The sequence below is a fragment of the Lissotriton vulgaris genome, chromosome 3_1 (genome assembly GCF_964263255.1).
Source record: "Lissotriton vulgaris chromosome 3_1, aLisVul1.2, whole genome shotgun sequence".
NCBI lineage: Eukaryota > Metazoa > Chordata > Amphibia > Caudata > Salamandridae > Lissotriton > Lissotriton vulgaris.
This window is the reverse complement of record NC_141689.1, coordinates 542,526,774-542,545,405: the sequence shown is the minus strand read 5'-3', so window position 1 is coordinate 542,545,405 and position 18,632 is coordinate 542,526,774. Positions and strand designations below refer to the sequence as shown.

Sequence of the window (18,632 nt, the reverse complement as noted above, 5' to 3'; positions counted from 1 at the left end):
GTGATGGGTGTGTGCATGACTCATCCAAAAAATGGAGAAGCACGGCGGGACTTGCTCACCTTAAAGAAGAAGACAGAGGTGTCTTATTCATAACCTCCGTGGGATGATTGCTCTCTCTTATATCGAAGCGTGGTATCTGTAGGTTATTAATATCAATAAATACCAGCTCTACATGTTATTTAAAACAGGGGGGAGGGGGGAAGGGGTGGACATTCGAGTTACCGGTACACGTACCTTGGTAAAAGAATTTCTCACCGTCCGGTGACGAATTCGGGTTTGAAGTGCCGCAGCCGCGATCACCTAAACAATGAACATGCCTTAATTAGTCAACTTCCTATGCGCTTGGGTAGGAATAACAGAAGGAGGGGTGCGCCAGGCACCATACCGGTGGCCATGTCACTTACGGTGACCGCACTGTACCAGCCTTTTGGGTTCATTAGTTGAGGACTTACTTGAGGAGCATGACAGCAGACGTCTGTATTTCTCTCCCGTTCACGAGTCAATGGGTGGGGATCGCGTCTGATTACCTGTTAAAAGCCAATTGCGTCAGCGTGGTGTGCACGTCTGGGGAACACGTCACGTTTATTCACCACAGCACTTATTTATTGTCATTATATTTTCAATGTATATGGACAACCGATCTTTTAATATCTAAAAAGAAAAAAATCTTTTTGCAAAGTGATTGAATAATTACAACTTTGCGTACAAGAAAAAAACGTTTGGTGTGTGCATTTTTCTTTAAAGTATCTCTGTTTTTTATGAAAAAGTACATAGTGAGTCAAGTAATTGTTTAATCAAAGAGATTGTGTACAATCCGACAGACCACTATTTGCATATCATCTTTTAGTGAGCACGTCAAATGTTTAGTGAAAGTTTCATCAGATGACCGAACGCAAAATGAATTTGAAGCCAAATGGAAGGAAAACGCTGCTCTTCCTTTGACAGAGAGTAAAAAACAGTTGGTACATTTTTGTTTTCCGAAACCTGTGTTATGAAAGCTGATTTCACAGCATTGTTTGGTGCTGGTACTCTGCATTTTTCTGGGTGTCTCTCTGGCTGGTGGCTTTGCTCAAACTTGGAATGTCTGACTAATTATCGACAGACAGAATATCGATATACAAAAATATCGCTACGAAAATATCGAGGGACAAAATATCGGGATGCTATCTTTAAAAAGGTAAGTACCAAAATATCGGGGAAAAAATATTGAATGTGAAAAATATCGTTTTTTGTAAAATATAGTTATATTTTAATTAAATAAAAATTTTATATTAACAAAATAATAATTATGTAATAAACATGTTTAAAAATATAATATATTATAAAATATTAACAATTAATGTAAAAAAAGAATTATTAATAAATGTATAATACATAGTATATTTTTCATTAATAATAACTCTAAATTAATTATTTTAATAACTTATAAATATATAAAAATATAATAATATAACAATAAATGTATATACATACAATAGTAATATAAATTACAATTAATAACAACATAAAAGTACTAAAAAATACATACATTAAATATATATAAATAATTTTATAAACATAAATTAATATTATAAATACCAATTAATAACAACATAAAAGTAATAATAATAAAATTATAAACATAGATACCGTATGAGTACAAATTACTATTCCAACTCCAGAGAGCGCAACAGTAGGGAAAGTGTTGGATAGCGTAGGGGTAAAAATTACTATTCCAACTCCAGAGAGTGCAACAGTAGGGAAAGTGTTGGATAGCGTAGGGGTTAAAATTACTATTCCCACTCCAGAGAGTGCAACAGTAGGGAAAGTGTTGGATAGCGTAGGGGTAAAAATTACTATTCCAACTCCAGAGAGTGCAAGAGTAGGGAAAGTGTTGGATAGCGTAGGGGTTAAAAATACTATTCCCACTCCAGAGAGTGCAACAGTAGAGAAAGTGTTGGATAGGGTAGTGGTAAAAATGACTATTCCCACTCCAGAGAGTGCAACAGTAGGAAAAGTGGTGGATAGTGTAGGGGTAAAAATTACTATTCCCACTCCAGAGAGTGCAACAGAATGGAAAGTGTTGGATAGCGTAGGGTTTAAAATTACTATTCCCACTCCAGAGAGTGCAACAGTAGGGAAAGTGTTGGATAGCGTAGGGGTAAAAATTACTATTCCAACTCCAGAGAGTGCAACAGTAGGGAAAGTGTTGGATAGCGTAGGGGTTAAAATTACTATTCCCACTCCAGAGAGTGCAACAGTAGGGAAAGTGTTGGATAGCGTAGGGGTAAAAATTACTATTCCAACTCCAGAGAGTGCAAGAGTAGGGAAAGTGTTGGATAGCGTAGGGGTTAAAAATACTATTCTCACTCCAGAGAGTGCAACAGTAGAGAAAGTGTTGGATAGGGTAGTGGTAAAAATGACTATTCCCACTCCAGAGAGTGCAACAGTAGGAAAAGTGGTGGATAGTGTAGGGGTAAAAATTACTATTCCCACTCCAGAGAGTGCAACAGAATGGAAAGTGTTGGATAGCGTAGGGGTAAAAATTACTATTCCAACTCCAAAGAGTGCAACAGTAGGGAAAGTGTTGGATAGCGTAGGGGTATAAATGACTATTCCCACTTCAGAGAGTGCAACAGTAGGGAAAGTGTTGGATAGCGTAAGGGTAAATATTACTATTCCCACTCCAGAGAGTGCAACAGTAGGGAAAGTGTTGGATAGCGTAAGGGTAAAAATTACTATTCCCACTCCAGAGAGTGCAACAGTAGGGAAAGTGTTGGATAGCGTAGGGTTAAAAATTAGTATTCCAACTCCAGAGAGTGCAACAGTAGGGAAAGTGTTGGATAGCGTAGGAGTTAAAATAACATACTTATAAATAAAAAATAACATTTATTAATCAAAAAATAAACTATTAAATAAATGATTACCAATTATTTAAAAATAATTACCAATTAATTAAAATTATTTAATAATTCCTACAAATTAATACTTTAACATAATTAAATTACTTCCCACCCTATTCCCCTATTAACTCACAACCCACTACAGAACATATTTATCAATTAATCAATATTTATCGATTAATCAATTAATTAAAATTAATTACCAATTAATTAAAATTATTTAATTACTCCTACTAATTAATATTTAATTTAACATAATTAAATTACTTCCCACCCTATTCCCCTATAAACCCACAACCCGCTACTGAACTAAAATGCTAAATTTAATTATATTACATAAATAAATACTTAAAAACATATTATATACATTATAATATACAAAAACATTATTAGAAAATCGATATTAGTAACATCGAAATTATTTACATCGATATTACTACACATCGATATATTTAACTTCGATATTACTGATATCGATATTAAATAGTGTTGATATTACTTACCTTCGATATATTGTGTTACATCGATATTTAAACTTCGATATAATTGTATATCGATATTTAAATTTCGATATTATGTCTGTGTACCCAAACTTGACATGGCTTTGTGCCTCGATGGTTCCAACTCTGCTGTGTTCTCAGGCGGAATTATGATGATTTCTGACCCCCGCAAGGGCTTGTGTTGACCCTTTCCCATGTAATCTTACAGTATTGTCTTATGATGCTGCCACAATTACTTGGCCATTTCTTATGAAATTAACAGTTATACAATTAATTCTTATTGTGCTTTTGCACTGAATAACGAACGAGATATTCGCACGAAATTATATTATTATACTAATTGGCTGTCCTTGTAATTGTTAAATTTCCCTCCTGCAGACCTCGGTTAGTGTTCACAGGTCCGAGCTTACTGACCAGTGACTAGTGCATAGCTGGTTAGGTTGCACAGGTGACACTGCCCGCATTCACATTCGCTCACCTTGTCCACAAGTTGTGTGGGCACTCCTGCTTTTCCATACAGAAGCCCATAATGATGGGTCACCTTTCACTTGAACGAATATGACTTGTGGAAATATGAAGGCAAGAGTTCAAATGTATGTTAGAAAATGAACAGATGTATTTTTATCATGCAAAATCTCCCCTCCCCTCACCTCACCCCGCCCCCCACACACACACACCATTTTCTGGGTTGTAGTCCTCAATAATGGAGCAGGTACAGTGGCACTGAGCCAGAGATCTGAGAAACCCAAATATCTTTTACTACTGAATACTTAAACTTTGATTTTGTTAATTGATCCTTTTTGTTCACAAAAGGCTTTTAATAAAACACACAATAAGGCATGATACACTTAACCGGTCGCACTTGCACAAGTGAACCATGACTGCATACTGAGCTTAACTGGAATTTCATGTAGAACAAGTGGTATACACATTATTTGAGGGAAAGATATAGATGTTGAAATGACAGATAAGAATCAATACGAATGAATAAATATTTGAGTGTCCATCTTTGGCTACATGACGTACTATGATTAACACAAATTACCCATATGAGGAAAACAGTCTTTGAATGGAAATTATGTTTAGAGACCCTAAAGGAAAGTGTAAGCAATATATAATCTGTTGCCCTGAGGAAGCGGCATTATAACAGCTAAACTCAGTTTGGCTGTACCCCATAGAATCGGCTACACTGTGGAATAATGGTCCTTCTGTAATAAGTATGAAAGAAACCATCAAGAACATAGTATGTATGTTTATATGGTAGATTCCTCTTCATCATATGTACTGTCATTATAGGGTGATTTTATGAGTGGACTTTAAGAGAATCTTGCATTATATAAGGTTTATTCAAAGGTGATTTTGAATAAATAAGGATCAATAAATAAATCGGAGTTTGAATATTTCTTTGTAATGCTTTAGCTCCCTACTGAATCTTAATGTATTTTGTAAGATATATTCTAAAAAGAATATGGACTTACTGGGTTAAGCAGTGGAGGGCCTATACTGTCAGTTAACCCACCCCCCCTTTTCTTGTTGATCTTTCACTACGCAGCCAATGGCAGCTTGGACCCAATCTATGTGCTTTCATTAAGGCCAATAGCAAATTTGCTGCACCACTGATCATTTTAGTGGTCAGAGTCTAAAATTGTTCGCAGTTCACAGCTAACAAACTTTTTCTTTTCTCTTGCAGATCTGTACTTTAGGAGAATCGAAGACAAATTAAAGAACAATGAGCTTGTCCAGAAAGATGAGCTCAAAAAGTTCCTTCATTTGTGCCAGACTGCTGCTGATGTAGAATTGGCCAAAACTCTTATTTACAGGTACTCTCTCATTTGATTTACTTTCTTTAATTGGCAACCCAAATGTAACTTGAAATCGCTTAAATAGTAAGATTACAAAAGAGGTTATTAGCATAATCAGCTGAGATTTATGAAATAATATAAGGAAAGCTCAATGTCGATTTATCTGCAGGGGAGGAAACGTAAGATCTGTTGTGAGAGGACAGTTTCAGGGATTTTATGCATTGGTTTTAGAATGTTATTTTCTTTATGAAGGAAGTGAATCCAACTAGAGGACCTTAAGCATGAATTGATTTGTTATCAAAGTGTTTGTGGCGAAAAAGTGTTAGATGGCCAGGCTTAGAAGTCCTGTCAGTCACAAAGGCCAAAGCAGTGTGAGATAGGATGGAGCTTAGCTACGAACAGTCTTATGCACAAGACAGAAAGACTTCAACTTCCTCCTTTGTTTGAACAGAGCCTATGAAGTGTCATCAAAGCAGGAGTAACTTGGTTAGTTTGCTTCAGACAAATGCAAGCTGCATCGTTCGGTCTTCTGTGCCATTTAGCCACGGGTTGAGGGAAGTGCCTAACATTTATTCTTTCTCAGTAGTATATTCTGGAGCTCACAAATCCAAGGTCAAATGAAGTTCCTTGAGGAAGAATCCAGATCAAAGGAAGGTTATGTAAATGGCAGAAGGAATTTTTGGCGCATTGTCCACTTGAGCGGTAATGGGAAAATTAGCATTGAGACTTGCACATAAGTAGCGTACAGTTTGAGAAAGAGTTGGTGGGGACCAATGAAAAAATGCCAATCCAATATGAAGTATCCAAAAAAGCGAAACTTTCGTCATATAGGAGAAAAGACACAGAACTTTAAGCTGCAACCAAATTAGACACTATCCAGACTTTCCAGGACTTTTAGCCGTGCTTTTGAGATTATTGGAGAGTTTGTTGTGAATTTGAGTGTCACACATATGATGGCCTAAGTTGTAGCCCTCAAAAATATTTGTAATAAAATATAGTGATGTTAAAGAGGATTAGAGAAAAGGCCAATTTTTGAATGACCCCACAGGTGACATTGGTTGAACACTTAAAAAAAGGCCAAGTTTGCATGGTGTGATCTGCTAGCCAGAAACCCGGAAAGCCATTTAAGTATATCTTCCGGGATGTTGAAGATTGAGGTCTTATTTTCTTTACACGGGTGCAGCTAAGAAGAGGAAGTCTCCCAGGAGGTTGTGCTTTTCCACATGAGCTGAATGTTGGGTGATCACCACAGACTCAGATAATTCATCCGGAAAAACAGGAGATTGGGCAATGGTTTGTAAGAGCGATTTCATCCAGATTGGGCGTCTTCAAGTTGTGGAATACTCAAAGCATTTTAAGAACCATTGTGTTCCTAACTTTGACCCTTCATCAAAACAATTTCTCTATTTAGGAACCCAGATATCATGATCGTTGGTATTGGAATATGAGCAATTTTTTGCAATTCCCTACGCTTAGTCTTGTGTTCATCACAGGAGCTTGCATTTGTGAGTGATAGAGTGGACATTCACAAAGACAGTCTTGACCAGTGTTGGACCTGGCCCTTTTTGCAGGGTCACCCCAGATGTTTGCCTTCCTCTGCCTTCCCTTTATTGGACCAATTTGTCTAGCTTTTAGGTCTCTATGCTCTTTTGCCCTGTTAATCAGTAGTAAAGTGCTTTTGTTCCCTCCTTTAAACAAGGTAAGATTGTCCCAACCCTCATTAGTACGTTTAATTTACGTGTAAGTCCCTAGTATGTGATACTGTATGTACCCAAGGTCTGTAGGTGAAATGCTACTAGCTGGCTGAAGCACCAAATGTGCCATCCAATTAAGTAACCATTTTAAAACATGTCTCCAGCCTGTCGCTTTATCATGTAGTGCAGTTTTAAACTGCCATTTCAACCTGCAAAAACAAACTTTTTGCCAGGCCTCAAACTTCCTTTTCAATAAGTCGCCCTAAGTTAGACTCCAACAACTCCTAGGGCAGGGTGCATGGCAATTAAAAGTAGGACAAATAGGTTTAAGTTTTACATGCCCTGACAGTGAAGAACTCCTAAAGATAATTTTCACTGTTATAAGGCTATTTCTCCCATAGAGTAACACTGGTAACATTGGGTTGGGAGCAGATAGAGAAATGATGTTTACATTCCAGTGAATTGTAATTTAAAATCCTCTTTAATGGCAAAGTCGCAGTTAGTTACATTTTGGATAATTACATTTTTTTTAAATTATCCTTTTTTGTCCAAATCAACTGTGCCTTTCTGCCAGTGTCCTGGGACACATGCCTGTGAGTGAGCAACATGGGACCAAAGAAAGCATGGGTCTTTCTGACAGGAAGACTGGGGAGGAGTTGTCCTCTGCCCCGATTACACTTCAAAGAGCTCTGCCTGGAGCAAACACAAAGGAACATTACACCAGGTCTGTACTACCTTTTGTCACCATAGCTTTGAACCAAACCCAGGGAAAGGGGAAGAACTGACCAGAACCAATGGCTGGAACCAGGTATAAAAATGGGACCTTCAGAAACATTCATCAGAACACTCTTGCACCTGTGGTACATTCAAAAGAACTGTCGTGCTGTCTGAGGAAGAGGAACTGCCCTGCTGACTGAAGAAAGGGTTGGATCTGCTTGCCTAGAAACTAGGCTACCGAGAATGACTCTGTGTTCAGTTGCCTGGCCTCCTGCTTGAGTTACAGGCTCAAAGGAGGCTGCCAGGTACCTTCCTTGTAGAAGACCAGTACCAACTGGACCTGCCTGAACCCTGCTGCTAGCCTCTGCTGGTGTAAGTCCTGATCCCCAAGATGAGCGCCCCATGTCCTTGACTGGCATCAGAGCATACAGCTCCCTGTCTAACTGAAGTGACTCTGGGTGAGGGCACAAAGTCTGAATCAAAGGCTCCATTGCAACAGCCGGCAAGCGACGCAAGGCCTCACAGTCCATGCCGCACTTATCCTGTCTGAGAGCTGCACCAGATCTAACGCAGAGTGATGCCATGCCCCACTGATGCCAAACTAAGGTTGTATCGGAGTTCCAAATTCTCATTAGGCAGCCGAAAGCTATATCGGCCCCAATGCAGAGCAACGCCGCACAGACCTTGCATCTAGGATTTATGGCACCACTTCCAGCAGGCCGATCTCCGTGCTGCACCCAGCTTGCACTCCATTGCCGTCAGCCTTAACTTCTGACTTTGATTTTACCTAATGTAAGAATTAGGCAGATTAGACCTCATAGGCTTCTCCTCATTACCTATGACTCCATTGCAGTATTCTCTGTCTGGCTATCTAGTCAGCCTCACCATCAAATTGAATTATATGGCACAAATAGGGAGTGCTGAATGAGCATACAAACTGAACATTATAATTTGTGCGTGGAGTCATAGCGAAAGATATGTGCACATGTGTGTGTATTTATAATATTCGGGTGTGATATATGTTCCAGCAATTCTCCTCGACTTGCTTCCGCCCACAGGATTGACAGACAGTTTAAACGATGCTCCAAAGAAAGTTTATTGCTGTTCCATAAACACCGTTTTGCGTTTCTGCCGCTGCCCTACAGCCTTGATTAAATAAATGCAGCACTGCCATTTTACCTGTTATTTATTGCACTTTGTCATGGAAATAGACATGCTACAAAGTGATTGATACATTCGCAGTGCCTAAGTTGTTTTATATGTCCTTCAATTCATTTAATGTTCTTAGAAACAAAACTCTAAATTTTCTACATGAAGTATACTATAATTTCATTAAATTGCATTGCACATTAATTAATTCATAATGTCCCAATATACTTTTCAGTGAAAAAATCTTTTTGGATTGCATTGTACTGAGCAGACACGGAAAAAAAATTCAAACCATGCATTAAAGTACATGTTCCATACTTTTTTATTTTTTTATTTCTGTAATTTTTTATTGTAGAAAAATATAGCATAGAATATACATGGTTGGTGGAAGAGGGAAAGAGAAAAGAAAAACGCCCGGGGGGATGGGGGGGGGTATAAATCATCAGGCATGTACTCACTCTTGTAATAATTAAGACCACAGTGGGCTAACGCTCAATCCGTTAAACGGTTTATCACATTCATTTTTCACAGGTATAGCGGGTGGGGGACGGCTTCTTTGACCACAATATGCATTGCAATGCAAGAAGTAAACAAAATGAATGATATATTATCCACTCTAATATATATATATATATATATATATATATATATATATATATATATATATATATATATATATATATATATATACATACAAAGTGATCCCTCAGCCCTCTGGACGCGCTCAGCAGTGTGTGCTCTGCCTAGGGGTCGGATCCTGACCCAAGCAAGGAGGCGGCACAATCAGGATATCTTTTTTCAAGCCTTATTTATTTCAAGACTTTCACCCCACCAACGCGTTTCAGCCTTACACGTGAGCAAGGCCGTGTAAGGCTGAAACGCGTTGGTGGGGTGAAAGTCTTGAAATAAATAAGGCTTGAAAAAAGATATCCTGATTGTGCCGCCTCCTTTGTTTTCTAAAAATATATATAGATATATATATATATATATATTCACAGAAAAAACCATAGGTTATAGTGGATATATAGTTAGGAATTTGCATTTACAAAACCTTGAAAATTCAATGAAAAAACCATTGGTTTTAGGCCATATATAGTTAGGAATTAGCATTTACAAAACCTTATTTTACTCGCATAAAACCATTGAAATTCCATATATAGTTAGAAGCGCTAACTATATATCGCGCACCCGCAATCCACTGCTGATGATGTCACATATTACATCATTCATGACATGGTCAGTGACATCACTGATGACATCACTGATGACATCTCAAATGACATCACTGATGACATCACTGATGACAACATCCAGTGATTGTATGTGTCTGTAAAGTTTAAATATGTTTTACATATTGAAGAATGAGTGGATGTATAAGTGTCTGGATGAAGAATTTAGTAGGTGCATGACTGACTGTATGAAAGAGTGATTAAATGTGTCTCACTGAGTGCATGGGTTAGTGACTAAACTGTCTTAATTTGTGCATCAGTATGTTTGTTGTTGTGTAAGCTGCTGCATGTGTTGATCAGTAGCTATAAGAGTGGCCATATGGGTTATTGATTGGTTGCCCAAGTATTTGAATGGGAGGCTGAGTGTGTGTGTGGGTGGCTGGGAGGTGCGTGACTCTGTGCATAGATGTGTAAGCAGTTGATTCACTAGGAGTATGAGTTCAAGAGTGCATGTGGAAACAGCTATATGGGCGGTTGACTGTGCATGGGTGTGTTGGTGAGTGAATGGATTTCTCATTGCTACATGTGCAAGTAAGTACGTATGTAAAACACAATACATGTGAGAGTTGACATATATAAATAACTGAACATAAGAGCCAGTGAATGTGTGAGTGGCTGTATCGATCACTGTGAGCTTGTATCAGGGATTATATAAGAGAGTAAATATGTGTTATTATATGTTTGAATAAGTAAGATGTGTATAACTGTATAGTTGAGGAAATGGAGGTGTGATTGATTCTTTGCATGACTGACTAGGTGTGTGAGTAACTCCATGGATGAGTGACAGTCTGTGAGTGTCTGTTTATACTGAGTGTATGTAAGGTTATATTAGAGTCTGAAGAGGTTCATTGTATTATCACATGAGTGATGTGATCAGTGATGACAAATGAGATGTCATCAGTGATGTCATTTGAGTTGTCATCAGTGATGTCATCAGTGATGTCATTTGAGATGTCATCAGTGATGTCATCAGTGATGTCATTTGAGTTGTCATCAGTGATGTCATTTGAGATGTCATCAGTGATGTCATCAGTGATGTCACTGACCATGTCATGAATGATGTAATATGTGACATCATCAGCAGTGGATTGCGGGTGCGCGATATATAGTTAGCGCTTCTAACTATATATGGAATTTCAATGGTTTTATGCGAGTAAAATAAGGTTTTGTAAATGCTAATTCCTAACTATATATGGCCTAAAACCAATGGTTTTTTCATTGAATTTTCAAGGTTTTGTAAATGCAAATTCCTAACTATATATCCACTATAACCTATGGTTTTTTCTGTGAATTTCATTGGTTTTTTAATAGCAAATATGAAAAGCTTTAAAATGTAAAGTACGTGATAGATAAAAACATTTTCGTATTTATGCACGCTGATGTGCTTTGAACGCTGCCCCCCTCCCCTCTTTTCTCTTAGTAGTACTCTCTCTTTGCAGATAGTGAAGAGTAGTTAACGCAGGCCTTTACCCCCGTTGTAATCCGTCCTGCCTGCTTGTCTCTCCATTTGATTGATTATTATCCAAGCATTTACTTTTTTTCAATTGATTCTCTTTGGTTCATTCTCTATTTACAAACAAGCACAAAGTCGCAATACTCTGTTTAGTCTTTGCAGATCGTGAAAAATCGTGTAAAAAAAATAAAAGTAATCGAGCAAAATCAGTAGGCCACTAATTGGATCTCTTTTTGACCTCGCTAAAATAGAAATATTATAAACAACCCTTCATGAGAAATACGAAAATAGTGAGATGAACTGAGCTCCACACCATGAGGGCTGCAAGACAACTCGGCTCCGTCACCCACCCCGCCCAAAATAACGACAAACCCTATGCAAATATTAAAAATATAGACAACACACCAGCAAAGAAACAGGGTAAAACATTTTATTAAATAACTATTTACATAACGTTGGTTTATAAGATGATGTCAGTAGTGGACCGATGTGTGAATAGGTCGGAAGCAGCACAAGGCGCCAAGATCCGGATGGAAAGTCCTGGATATTGGGTGCCATAGTTCAGAGTTCTGAGTTTGAGCCTTTTTCAATGCCTGTGCTTTGTTGTTTCCCCTCCATCAAAAACAAAAAAATATATAAAACTGTGCAAAAATACAAAAAAAACAAAAAATGTTTACAAAAGCAGTGCTTGTAAGACTGTCTGAAGCTTATTTCCACCTACTGCAGCTTCACTATTCCAAAGTAAGTGAGGGTCGTTTGTGGACCTGACTGCATTTGAAAACAATGTTATATGGTACCTCCCTAAACCGCTTGACGGAAGCCCCCGAGGGGCGGTGTGATGACACGGACTCGGAGAAGACGCTTGGCTCCGACCCCCTCCCCAAGTCTTATAGCACTGGTGTAGCCTGAGATCGCCCCCGACATAGGCGGCCGGCTCCCGGGGTCCGGCGGAACTTTTTGCCTTTTGATGACTCTTCTATTCTGGACTTTGTCCCACAATCCGTTTGACCTGAAGACACGCTGTAGTGGGGCGCCCCTTTACCGTTTCAGTTGCCATTCCGCCCGCTTTTGCTACACTGTGCCTCTTCCGCCATTCAGCTGTTTACCGCCCGCTCTTGCGACTACAGCGTCTCGCTCACCATGTAGTTAAGTTGCTCCCGCTCTTGCGGTGCAGCGATAGGCGGCTGCCACAGGACTCTCAAAATGGCGGCCGGCTCTTCGGTTTTGGGCCTGGTCCACTAAAATGGCCCTGGGACACCTTTGAACTCGGACGCTTCCCTGATAGGGCTTGGGTCCCATTCTCGAAAAGCGTCCCCTCAGCCGTGAAGATTCTACAAAAGTCTTGGGGGCCTCCGACTCCCGCAGGCTTCTGGTGGGGAGCGGCTGCCATGATTGCTCATGGAATGGCCACGACGGAGCTACGAGATGGTAGTGGTCTCATGCTGACGCCAGCTTTAGTCTGAAACATCCAGAAACACTATAGACTACCAATTCGATCAGTTCCGGTAGCGCCCCAACATGACCCGGAAGAGAAGAATTTGCCCTCCCCTCTTTGACTGATGGTTCTTGTTGCCTGTCCCCTCTGTTGTCATTTAACAGAACTTTTTGGACTGCTGAAAGGGGTTGTGTTCTTAACGCTGGTTGGTGGAGACATTTAGACTATATTCTTGACCTACGTTGTCGCGTAATGCGTTTTATGACACGCCGCGTTAGCGCACCCGGAAGTGATCCGAGGCGCGGCGCGCAGCGCGTAACGTAAGCATAACAGGTCATGTGACTTGTTAATAAAACTTTTCATTGGTTCATTTTACTTTTGTTAATTTAATGATGAAAAGCTTGGTCATATGACCTAAAAATTACGCTTTTTATTTTTTTCGAACATTATTTTTTTTTCAAACATATGTTATAATATTCCAGGCTAATGTACTTTCCCGGAAAATTTACAACTGTCCTGCAAGTAAAATATATTCCTTTTTCGAGAAAAAGGGCGTTTCTTCGTTCCATGACGGAGCCGTTGAGTAAGAGAGACTCGGCCTGCTGTCTTAGTCGCCGATACGCCTGATTATCAGATTCTTATCGATCACTTTATGTTGCAGAAATGAAAAACACAACTGCCCTTGACCATTTATCTTTACTGCGTTCCTACATATTATACCTTTTATCCGTCATGTAATTGGACTGCTTTATTTCACTTGCCTTTTACTGATTCGAAAACAGTGACTAAAAGTAAAAACTTTACCAATGTAAATACTACTACCGTGTTTTGTTTTAAAAACCTTTATTGTGAAAATATCAGTATACAAATACGGGCCTATAACCACGTGGGCCGGCCACGGAGCAAACTGAAATCGTATATGATGAGGAGACATTTACACTGTAGAGGAACGTAACGAGCGGGCCATTAGGTTGCAAGAACTAAGGTGTCTAACAGTTGCGGAATCGGTGGACGTACATTTTGTAATTAAAATAAGACAGGGCCACTTACAATAACATTTTCTAGATATACATTTGCGGGTAAGGAGTTACGAGTCCCATTTATACCGGCGCCATTTTGGGCGAGGCCGGGCAGGTCCAAGATATAGTCAAAATGTCTTCACCAACAATCGGCCAGACCAGAACCCCTTTCGGCCCTTTATGCTACAAGATGGTGTCTTCCATTCAGAAAATATTGTTGGCAGCATTTTGAAAGGAAAGATAAACAGCCGTTCTCCTAGTGAGTCTCACATTGTTACATTTAGGAAGAATGTTGAAGAGTAATATGTGGAAAATCTGAAGCCATTTTTCTACAAACTCTCAATCAGCCTAAGTCATGGGCGATCTTTGTCCACACCAGGGCAATAGTGAAGCTGCAGCAGGTGCAAAGGAGCTTCAGACAGTCTTACAAGCACTGCTTTTCTAAACATTTTTTTGTATTTTTGCACAGTTTTATATATTTTTTTTTGTTTTTGATGGAGGGGAAACAACAAAAAACAGGCATTGAAAAAAGCTCAACAGTGCAGGGCGCCTTGTGCTGCTTCCGACCTATTCACACATCGGTCCACTACTGACATCACCTCATAAGCCAACGGGGCACCCCACACTGACTTTCGGCGCAGCATTGTAGGATGGCCACACCAGTGCGGCAACTTGCTGGACACCACCTCGGTGCCATCCGGATCTCGGAGCGTTCGAGTCACTGTACCGCAAGAGTGACCAGAACTCAGCTGGTCACGCCGTCTTTCGGCGCAGCATTGTAGGATGGCCACACCAGTGCGGCAACTTGCTGGACACAACCTCGGTGCCATCCGGATCTCGGCGCGTTCGACTCACTGTACCGCAAGAGTGACCGGAACTCAGCTGGACACGCCGTCTTTCGGCGCAGCATTGTAGGATGGCCACACCACTGCAGAAATTTGCTGGACACCACCTTGGGCAACAGTGAAACTGCAGCAGGTGCAAATAAGCTTCAGATAGTCTTACAAGCACAGCTCAGAACTCTCAACTATGGCACTCAATATCCAGGACTTGCCATTCGGATCTTGGCGCCTTGTGCTGGTTCCGACCTATTCACACATCGGTCCACTACTGACATCACCTCATAAGCCAACGGGGCACCCCACGCCGACTTTCGGCACAGCATTGTAGGATGGCCACACCAGTGCAGCAACTTGCTGGACACAACCTCGGTGCCATCCGGATCTCGGCGCGTTCGACTCACTGTACCGCAAGAGTGACCGGAACTCAGCTGGACACGCCGTCTTTCGGCGCAGCATTGTAGGATGGCCACACCAGTACGGCAATTTGCTTGACACCACCTCGGTGCCATCCGAATCTCAGCGCGTTGTGCTGCCTTCGGCCTATTCGCACATCGGTCCGCTACTGACGCCGCCTCACGTGCCAACGGATTTTCTACGGTTTTTGTAGCCCTATGCCGCATAACAGGTCATGTGACTTCTTTATAAAACTTTTCATTGGTTCATTTTACTTTTGGTTTCCTAAAGATGGAAGGCTTGGTCATATGACCTAAAAATAACACTTTTCATTGGTTTAGAACATTTTTTTTTCCCAAACGATGAAAGCCCCACCTTGTTTCTGGATCATTCAGACTGAAGCTGGCGTCAGCATGAGACCACCACCATCTCGTGGCTCCGTCGTGGTCATTCCGCGAGCAATCATGGCAGCCGCTCCCCACCGGAAGCCTGCGGGAGTCGGGGGCCCCCAAGACTTTTGTACAATCTTCACGGCTGAGGGGGCGCTTTTCGAGAATGGAGCCCAAGCCCTAGCAGGCAAGCGTCCGAGTTCCAAAGTGTCCCAGGGCCATTTCAGTGGACCAGGCCCAAAACCGAGGAGCCGTCCGCCATTTTAAGAGCCATGTGGCAGCCGCCTATCGCTGCACTGCAAGAGTGGGAGCAACTCAACAACATGGTGAGCGAGACGCTGTAGCCGCAAGAGCGGGCGCAACTCAGCTAGATGGCCGCCACCTGGGGAGGCCCGTTCACGCCGCCTCCCCAACGCCCCCCCCGGGCCGCCGCACGCCAATTTTCGGAGTAGCATTGTAGGATACCAAAACCAGTGCGGCAGTTTACTGGACATCACCTGGGTGCCTGTCGTACATGTTGTGTCAGCCATGTGACACTGGACACAGACCGCTACTGACGAGGCCTCCCCCCGCACCACCCGGGACGCCCCACGCTGTTTTTCTGTGCTGCATTGTAGGATCCCTAAACCAGTGCGGCACCCAGGCGACATCACCTGGGTGCCGTCCAGAACTCTGCACGTTGTGCTGCCTTGGGACTATTCGCACAAAAGACAGCTTCTAACCATTGTTGCTTTTTGTGTTGAGAAATGTTTAAATGTTTTTAGTTTTTGTTCCGTTCGTTAAAGTTAATAGTTAATAAAGTTTTATAACCTTACTTTGTTGGAGTGTTATCTATTTTTTTAAAAACGGGTGAATGGGGCCTTGAATCGGGTTATTGTCATGTGTGGGCTTTGGAAGTGTGCTGCTGCAGGATCGGACATTTCAAACTCAAATGCACGTTCTTTTTCTTACCTTTCCGAAGCATGGAGCGCAATAGCAAGCAGAGAAAGGGTGATGCACGTGTTGAACACTACCTGACCTAGCAAGTTGCTGGCAGTGCCCACCCGCCCGCTCCTGAAAGAGGAAACACACACACCGCCGCTCCGAGTACTTCACAAATCTTTAAAAGACCATGCGCTTGTTCATGAGGCTTAAAAGGTTTATCACCTCTTCTAGAACCCCTGCATCGACCCTCTGACGTTTCCTGGAAAAATTACCATGTAACACAATACCAAGCCCTGTCAGCTGAAACCCCCAAGGAATCGTGGGCATATTATCAAGGGGGTTTATCTCTGCTTTTTTGGCTTTAAAAGCCTTGAAAGCGGAGATAAAATTATCTCCCTATTACCAAGCTGTCGCTAACACCAGTTAGTGACAGCTAAAAGGAGATAGCGACCATCTTGGGCCCCGTTTTGCATGTCAGTGATACTTATCACTAATGACATGCAAAGTGGCGTGCCAAGATGTTAGCGACTGGAAACAGTCCCTAACATCGCTATCTCCTATTACCAACTTTTGGAGATATTCACGCTAAGCGCGAATATCTCCAAAATCTAACACCTGCCCTGAGCAGTTCTTAGCCATGTTATCCAATGGGAGGTGGATAACATGGCTAAGAGCATTTGCTCGGTAATGCATGAATATCGCTGACTTTTCTGCGATAATAGCAAGGTTTATCTGCGATAAAAATCGCCGATGTACGGCGATAATTTTTGTCTCTAAACAAGTTAGAGACAAAAATTATCGCTAGTTGTTGGTAATATGTCCCCGGGTTTTTGCTTGCAGAAATCGGGAGGCGGGAGACTAGCACTGAAATCAGTAGTCTCACGCCTGAATCGGGAGGGTTGGCATGTCTGAATTCTCTACAGCTGGGGCCATAAACTACATCCGCAGGGTTAGGTGATAGCCTGGGACCAGCCTGGCATCTAAAATGGCTGCCGTGCACGACAAAATTGTGGCATTGGAAAAAAGGCAAGATGGCGCAGCCGCTGGAAGAGATGTATCAACATATATGAGCCTCCTCAGCCACCCTCAGGAAACATAGGGGATTAGGATACGTCTCCCGCACCCCCTTATACCTAGTAATTTAATTAACGAAGCACAAAATGGCGAATTCCCGTTTCGCTACCAGTTTGCGGCCCAGTTCGCGGCCCGTGAAGCGCTTCTACCGTGAAAAATCATTTTTTTTTCCTTTTCCCCACGGGACCCTTTAATAACCCCAACAACATTCCTAGGGGGTCAAGAGGGGGATACCTTGCCCCCTTTCATTAAATTCGCCCTTAGTTTTTCACCTCTTCTTCTCTCTCGATCCTACCGAGACACAAGATGGCGGCCGCTCCGGACTGTCACGCAGCAAAATAAAAAAAAGCTCACGCACAGCCGCTGGAAGAGATGTATCAACATATATCAGCCTCCTCAGCCACCCTCAGGAAACATAGGGGATTAGGATACGTCTCCCGCACCCCCTTATACCTAGTACTTTAATTAACGAAGCACAAAATGGCGAATTCCCGTTTCGCTACCAGTTTGCGGCCCAGTTCGCGGCCCGTGAAGCGCTTCTACCGTGAAAAATCATTTTTTTTTTATTTTCCCCACGGGACCCTTTAATAACCCCAACAACATTCCTAGGGGGTCAAGAGGGGGATACCTTGCCCCCTTTCATTAAATTCCCCCTTAGTTTTTCACCTTTTCTTCTCTCTCGATCCTACCGAGAGACAAGATGGCGGCCGCTCCGGACTGTCACGCAGCAAAAAAAAAAAAAAGCTCACGCACAGCCGCTGGAAGAGATGTATCAACATATATCAGCCTCCTCAGCCACCCTCAGGAAACATAGGGGATTAGGATACGTCTCCCGCACCCACTTATAACTAGTAATTTAATTAACGAAGCACAAAATGGCGAATTCCCGTTTCGCTACCAGTTCGCGGCCGCGCTTCTACCGTGAAAAATAATTTTTTTTTATTTTCCCCACGGGACCCTTTAATAACCCCAACAACATTCCTAGGGGGTCAAGAGGGGGATACCTTGCCCCCTTTCATTAAATTCCCCCTTAGTTTTTCACCTTTTCTTCTCTCTCGATCCTACCGAGAGACAAGATGGCGTCCGCTCCGGACTGTTTAGAATGTTGACAGACACCGGAGAGCCAATCA

The 18,632-nt window shown here is 41.6% G+C and overlaps 1 protein-coding gene across 1 annotated transcript in view; it reads left to right on the top strand.

Annotated features, from left to right (window-relative positions):
* Positions 1-18,632, top strand: part of PTCD2 (pentatricopeptide repeat domain 2) — a 193,966-nt gene that overhangs the window by 39,588 nt on the left and 135,746 nt on the right. Inside the window, exon 3 of the mRNA XM_086960801.1 lies at positions 5,073-5,202. Within this exon, the coding sequence (XP_086816927.1) occupies positions 5,073-5,202 (130 nt within the window). The remainder of the gene's footprint in view (positions 1-5,072; positions 5,203-18,632) is intronic.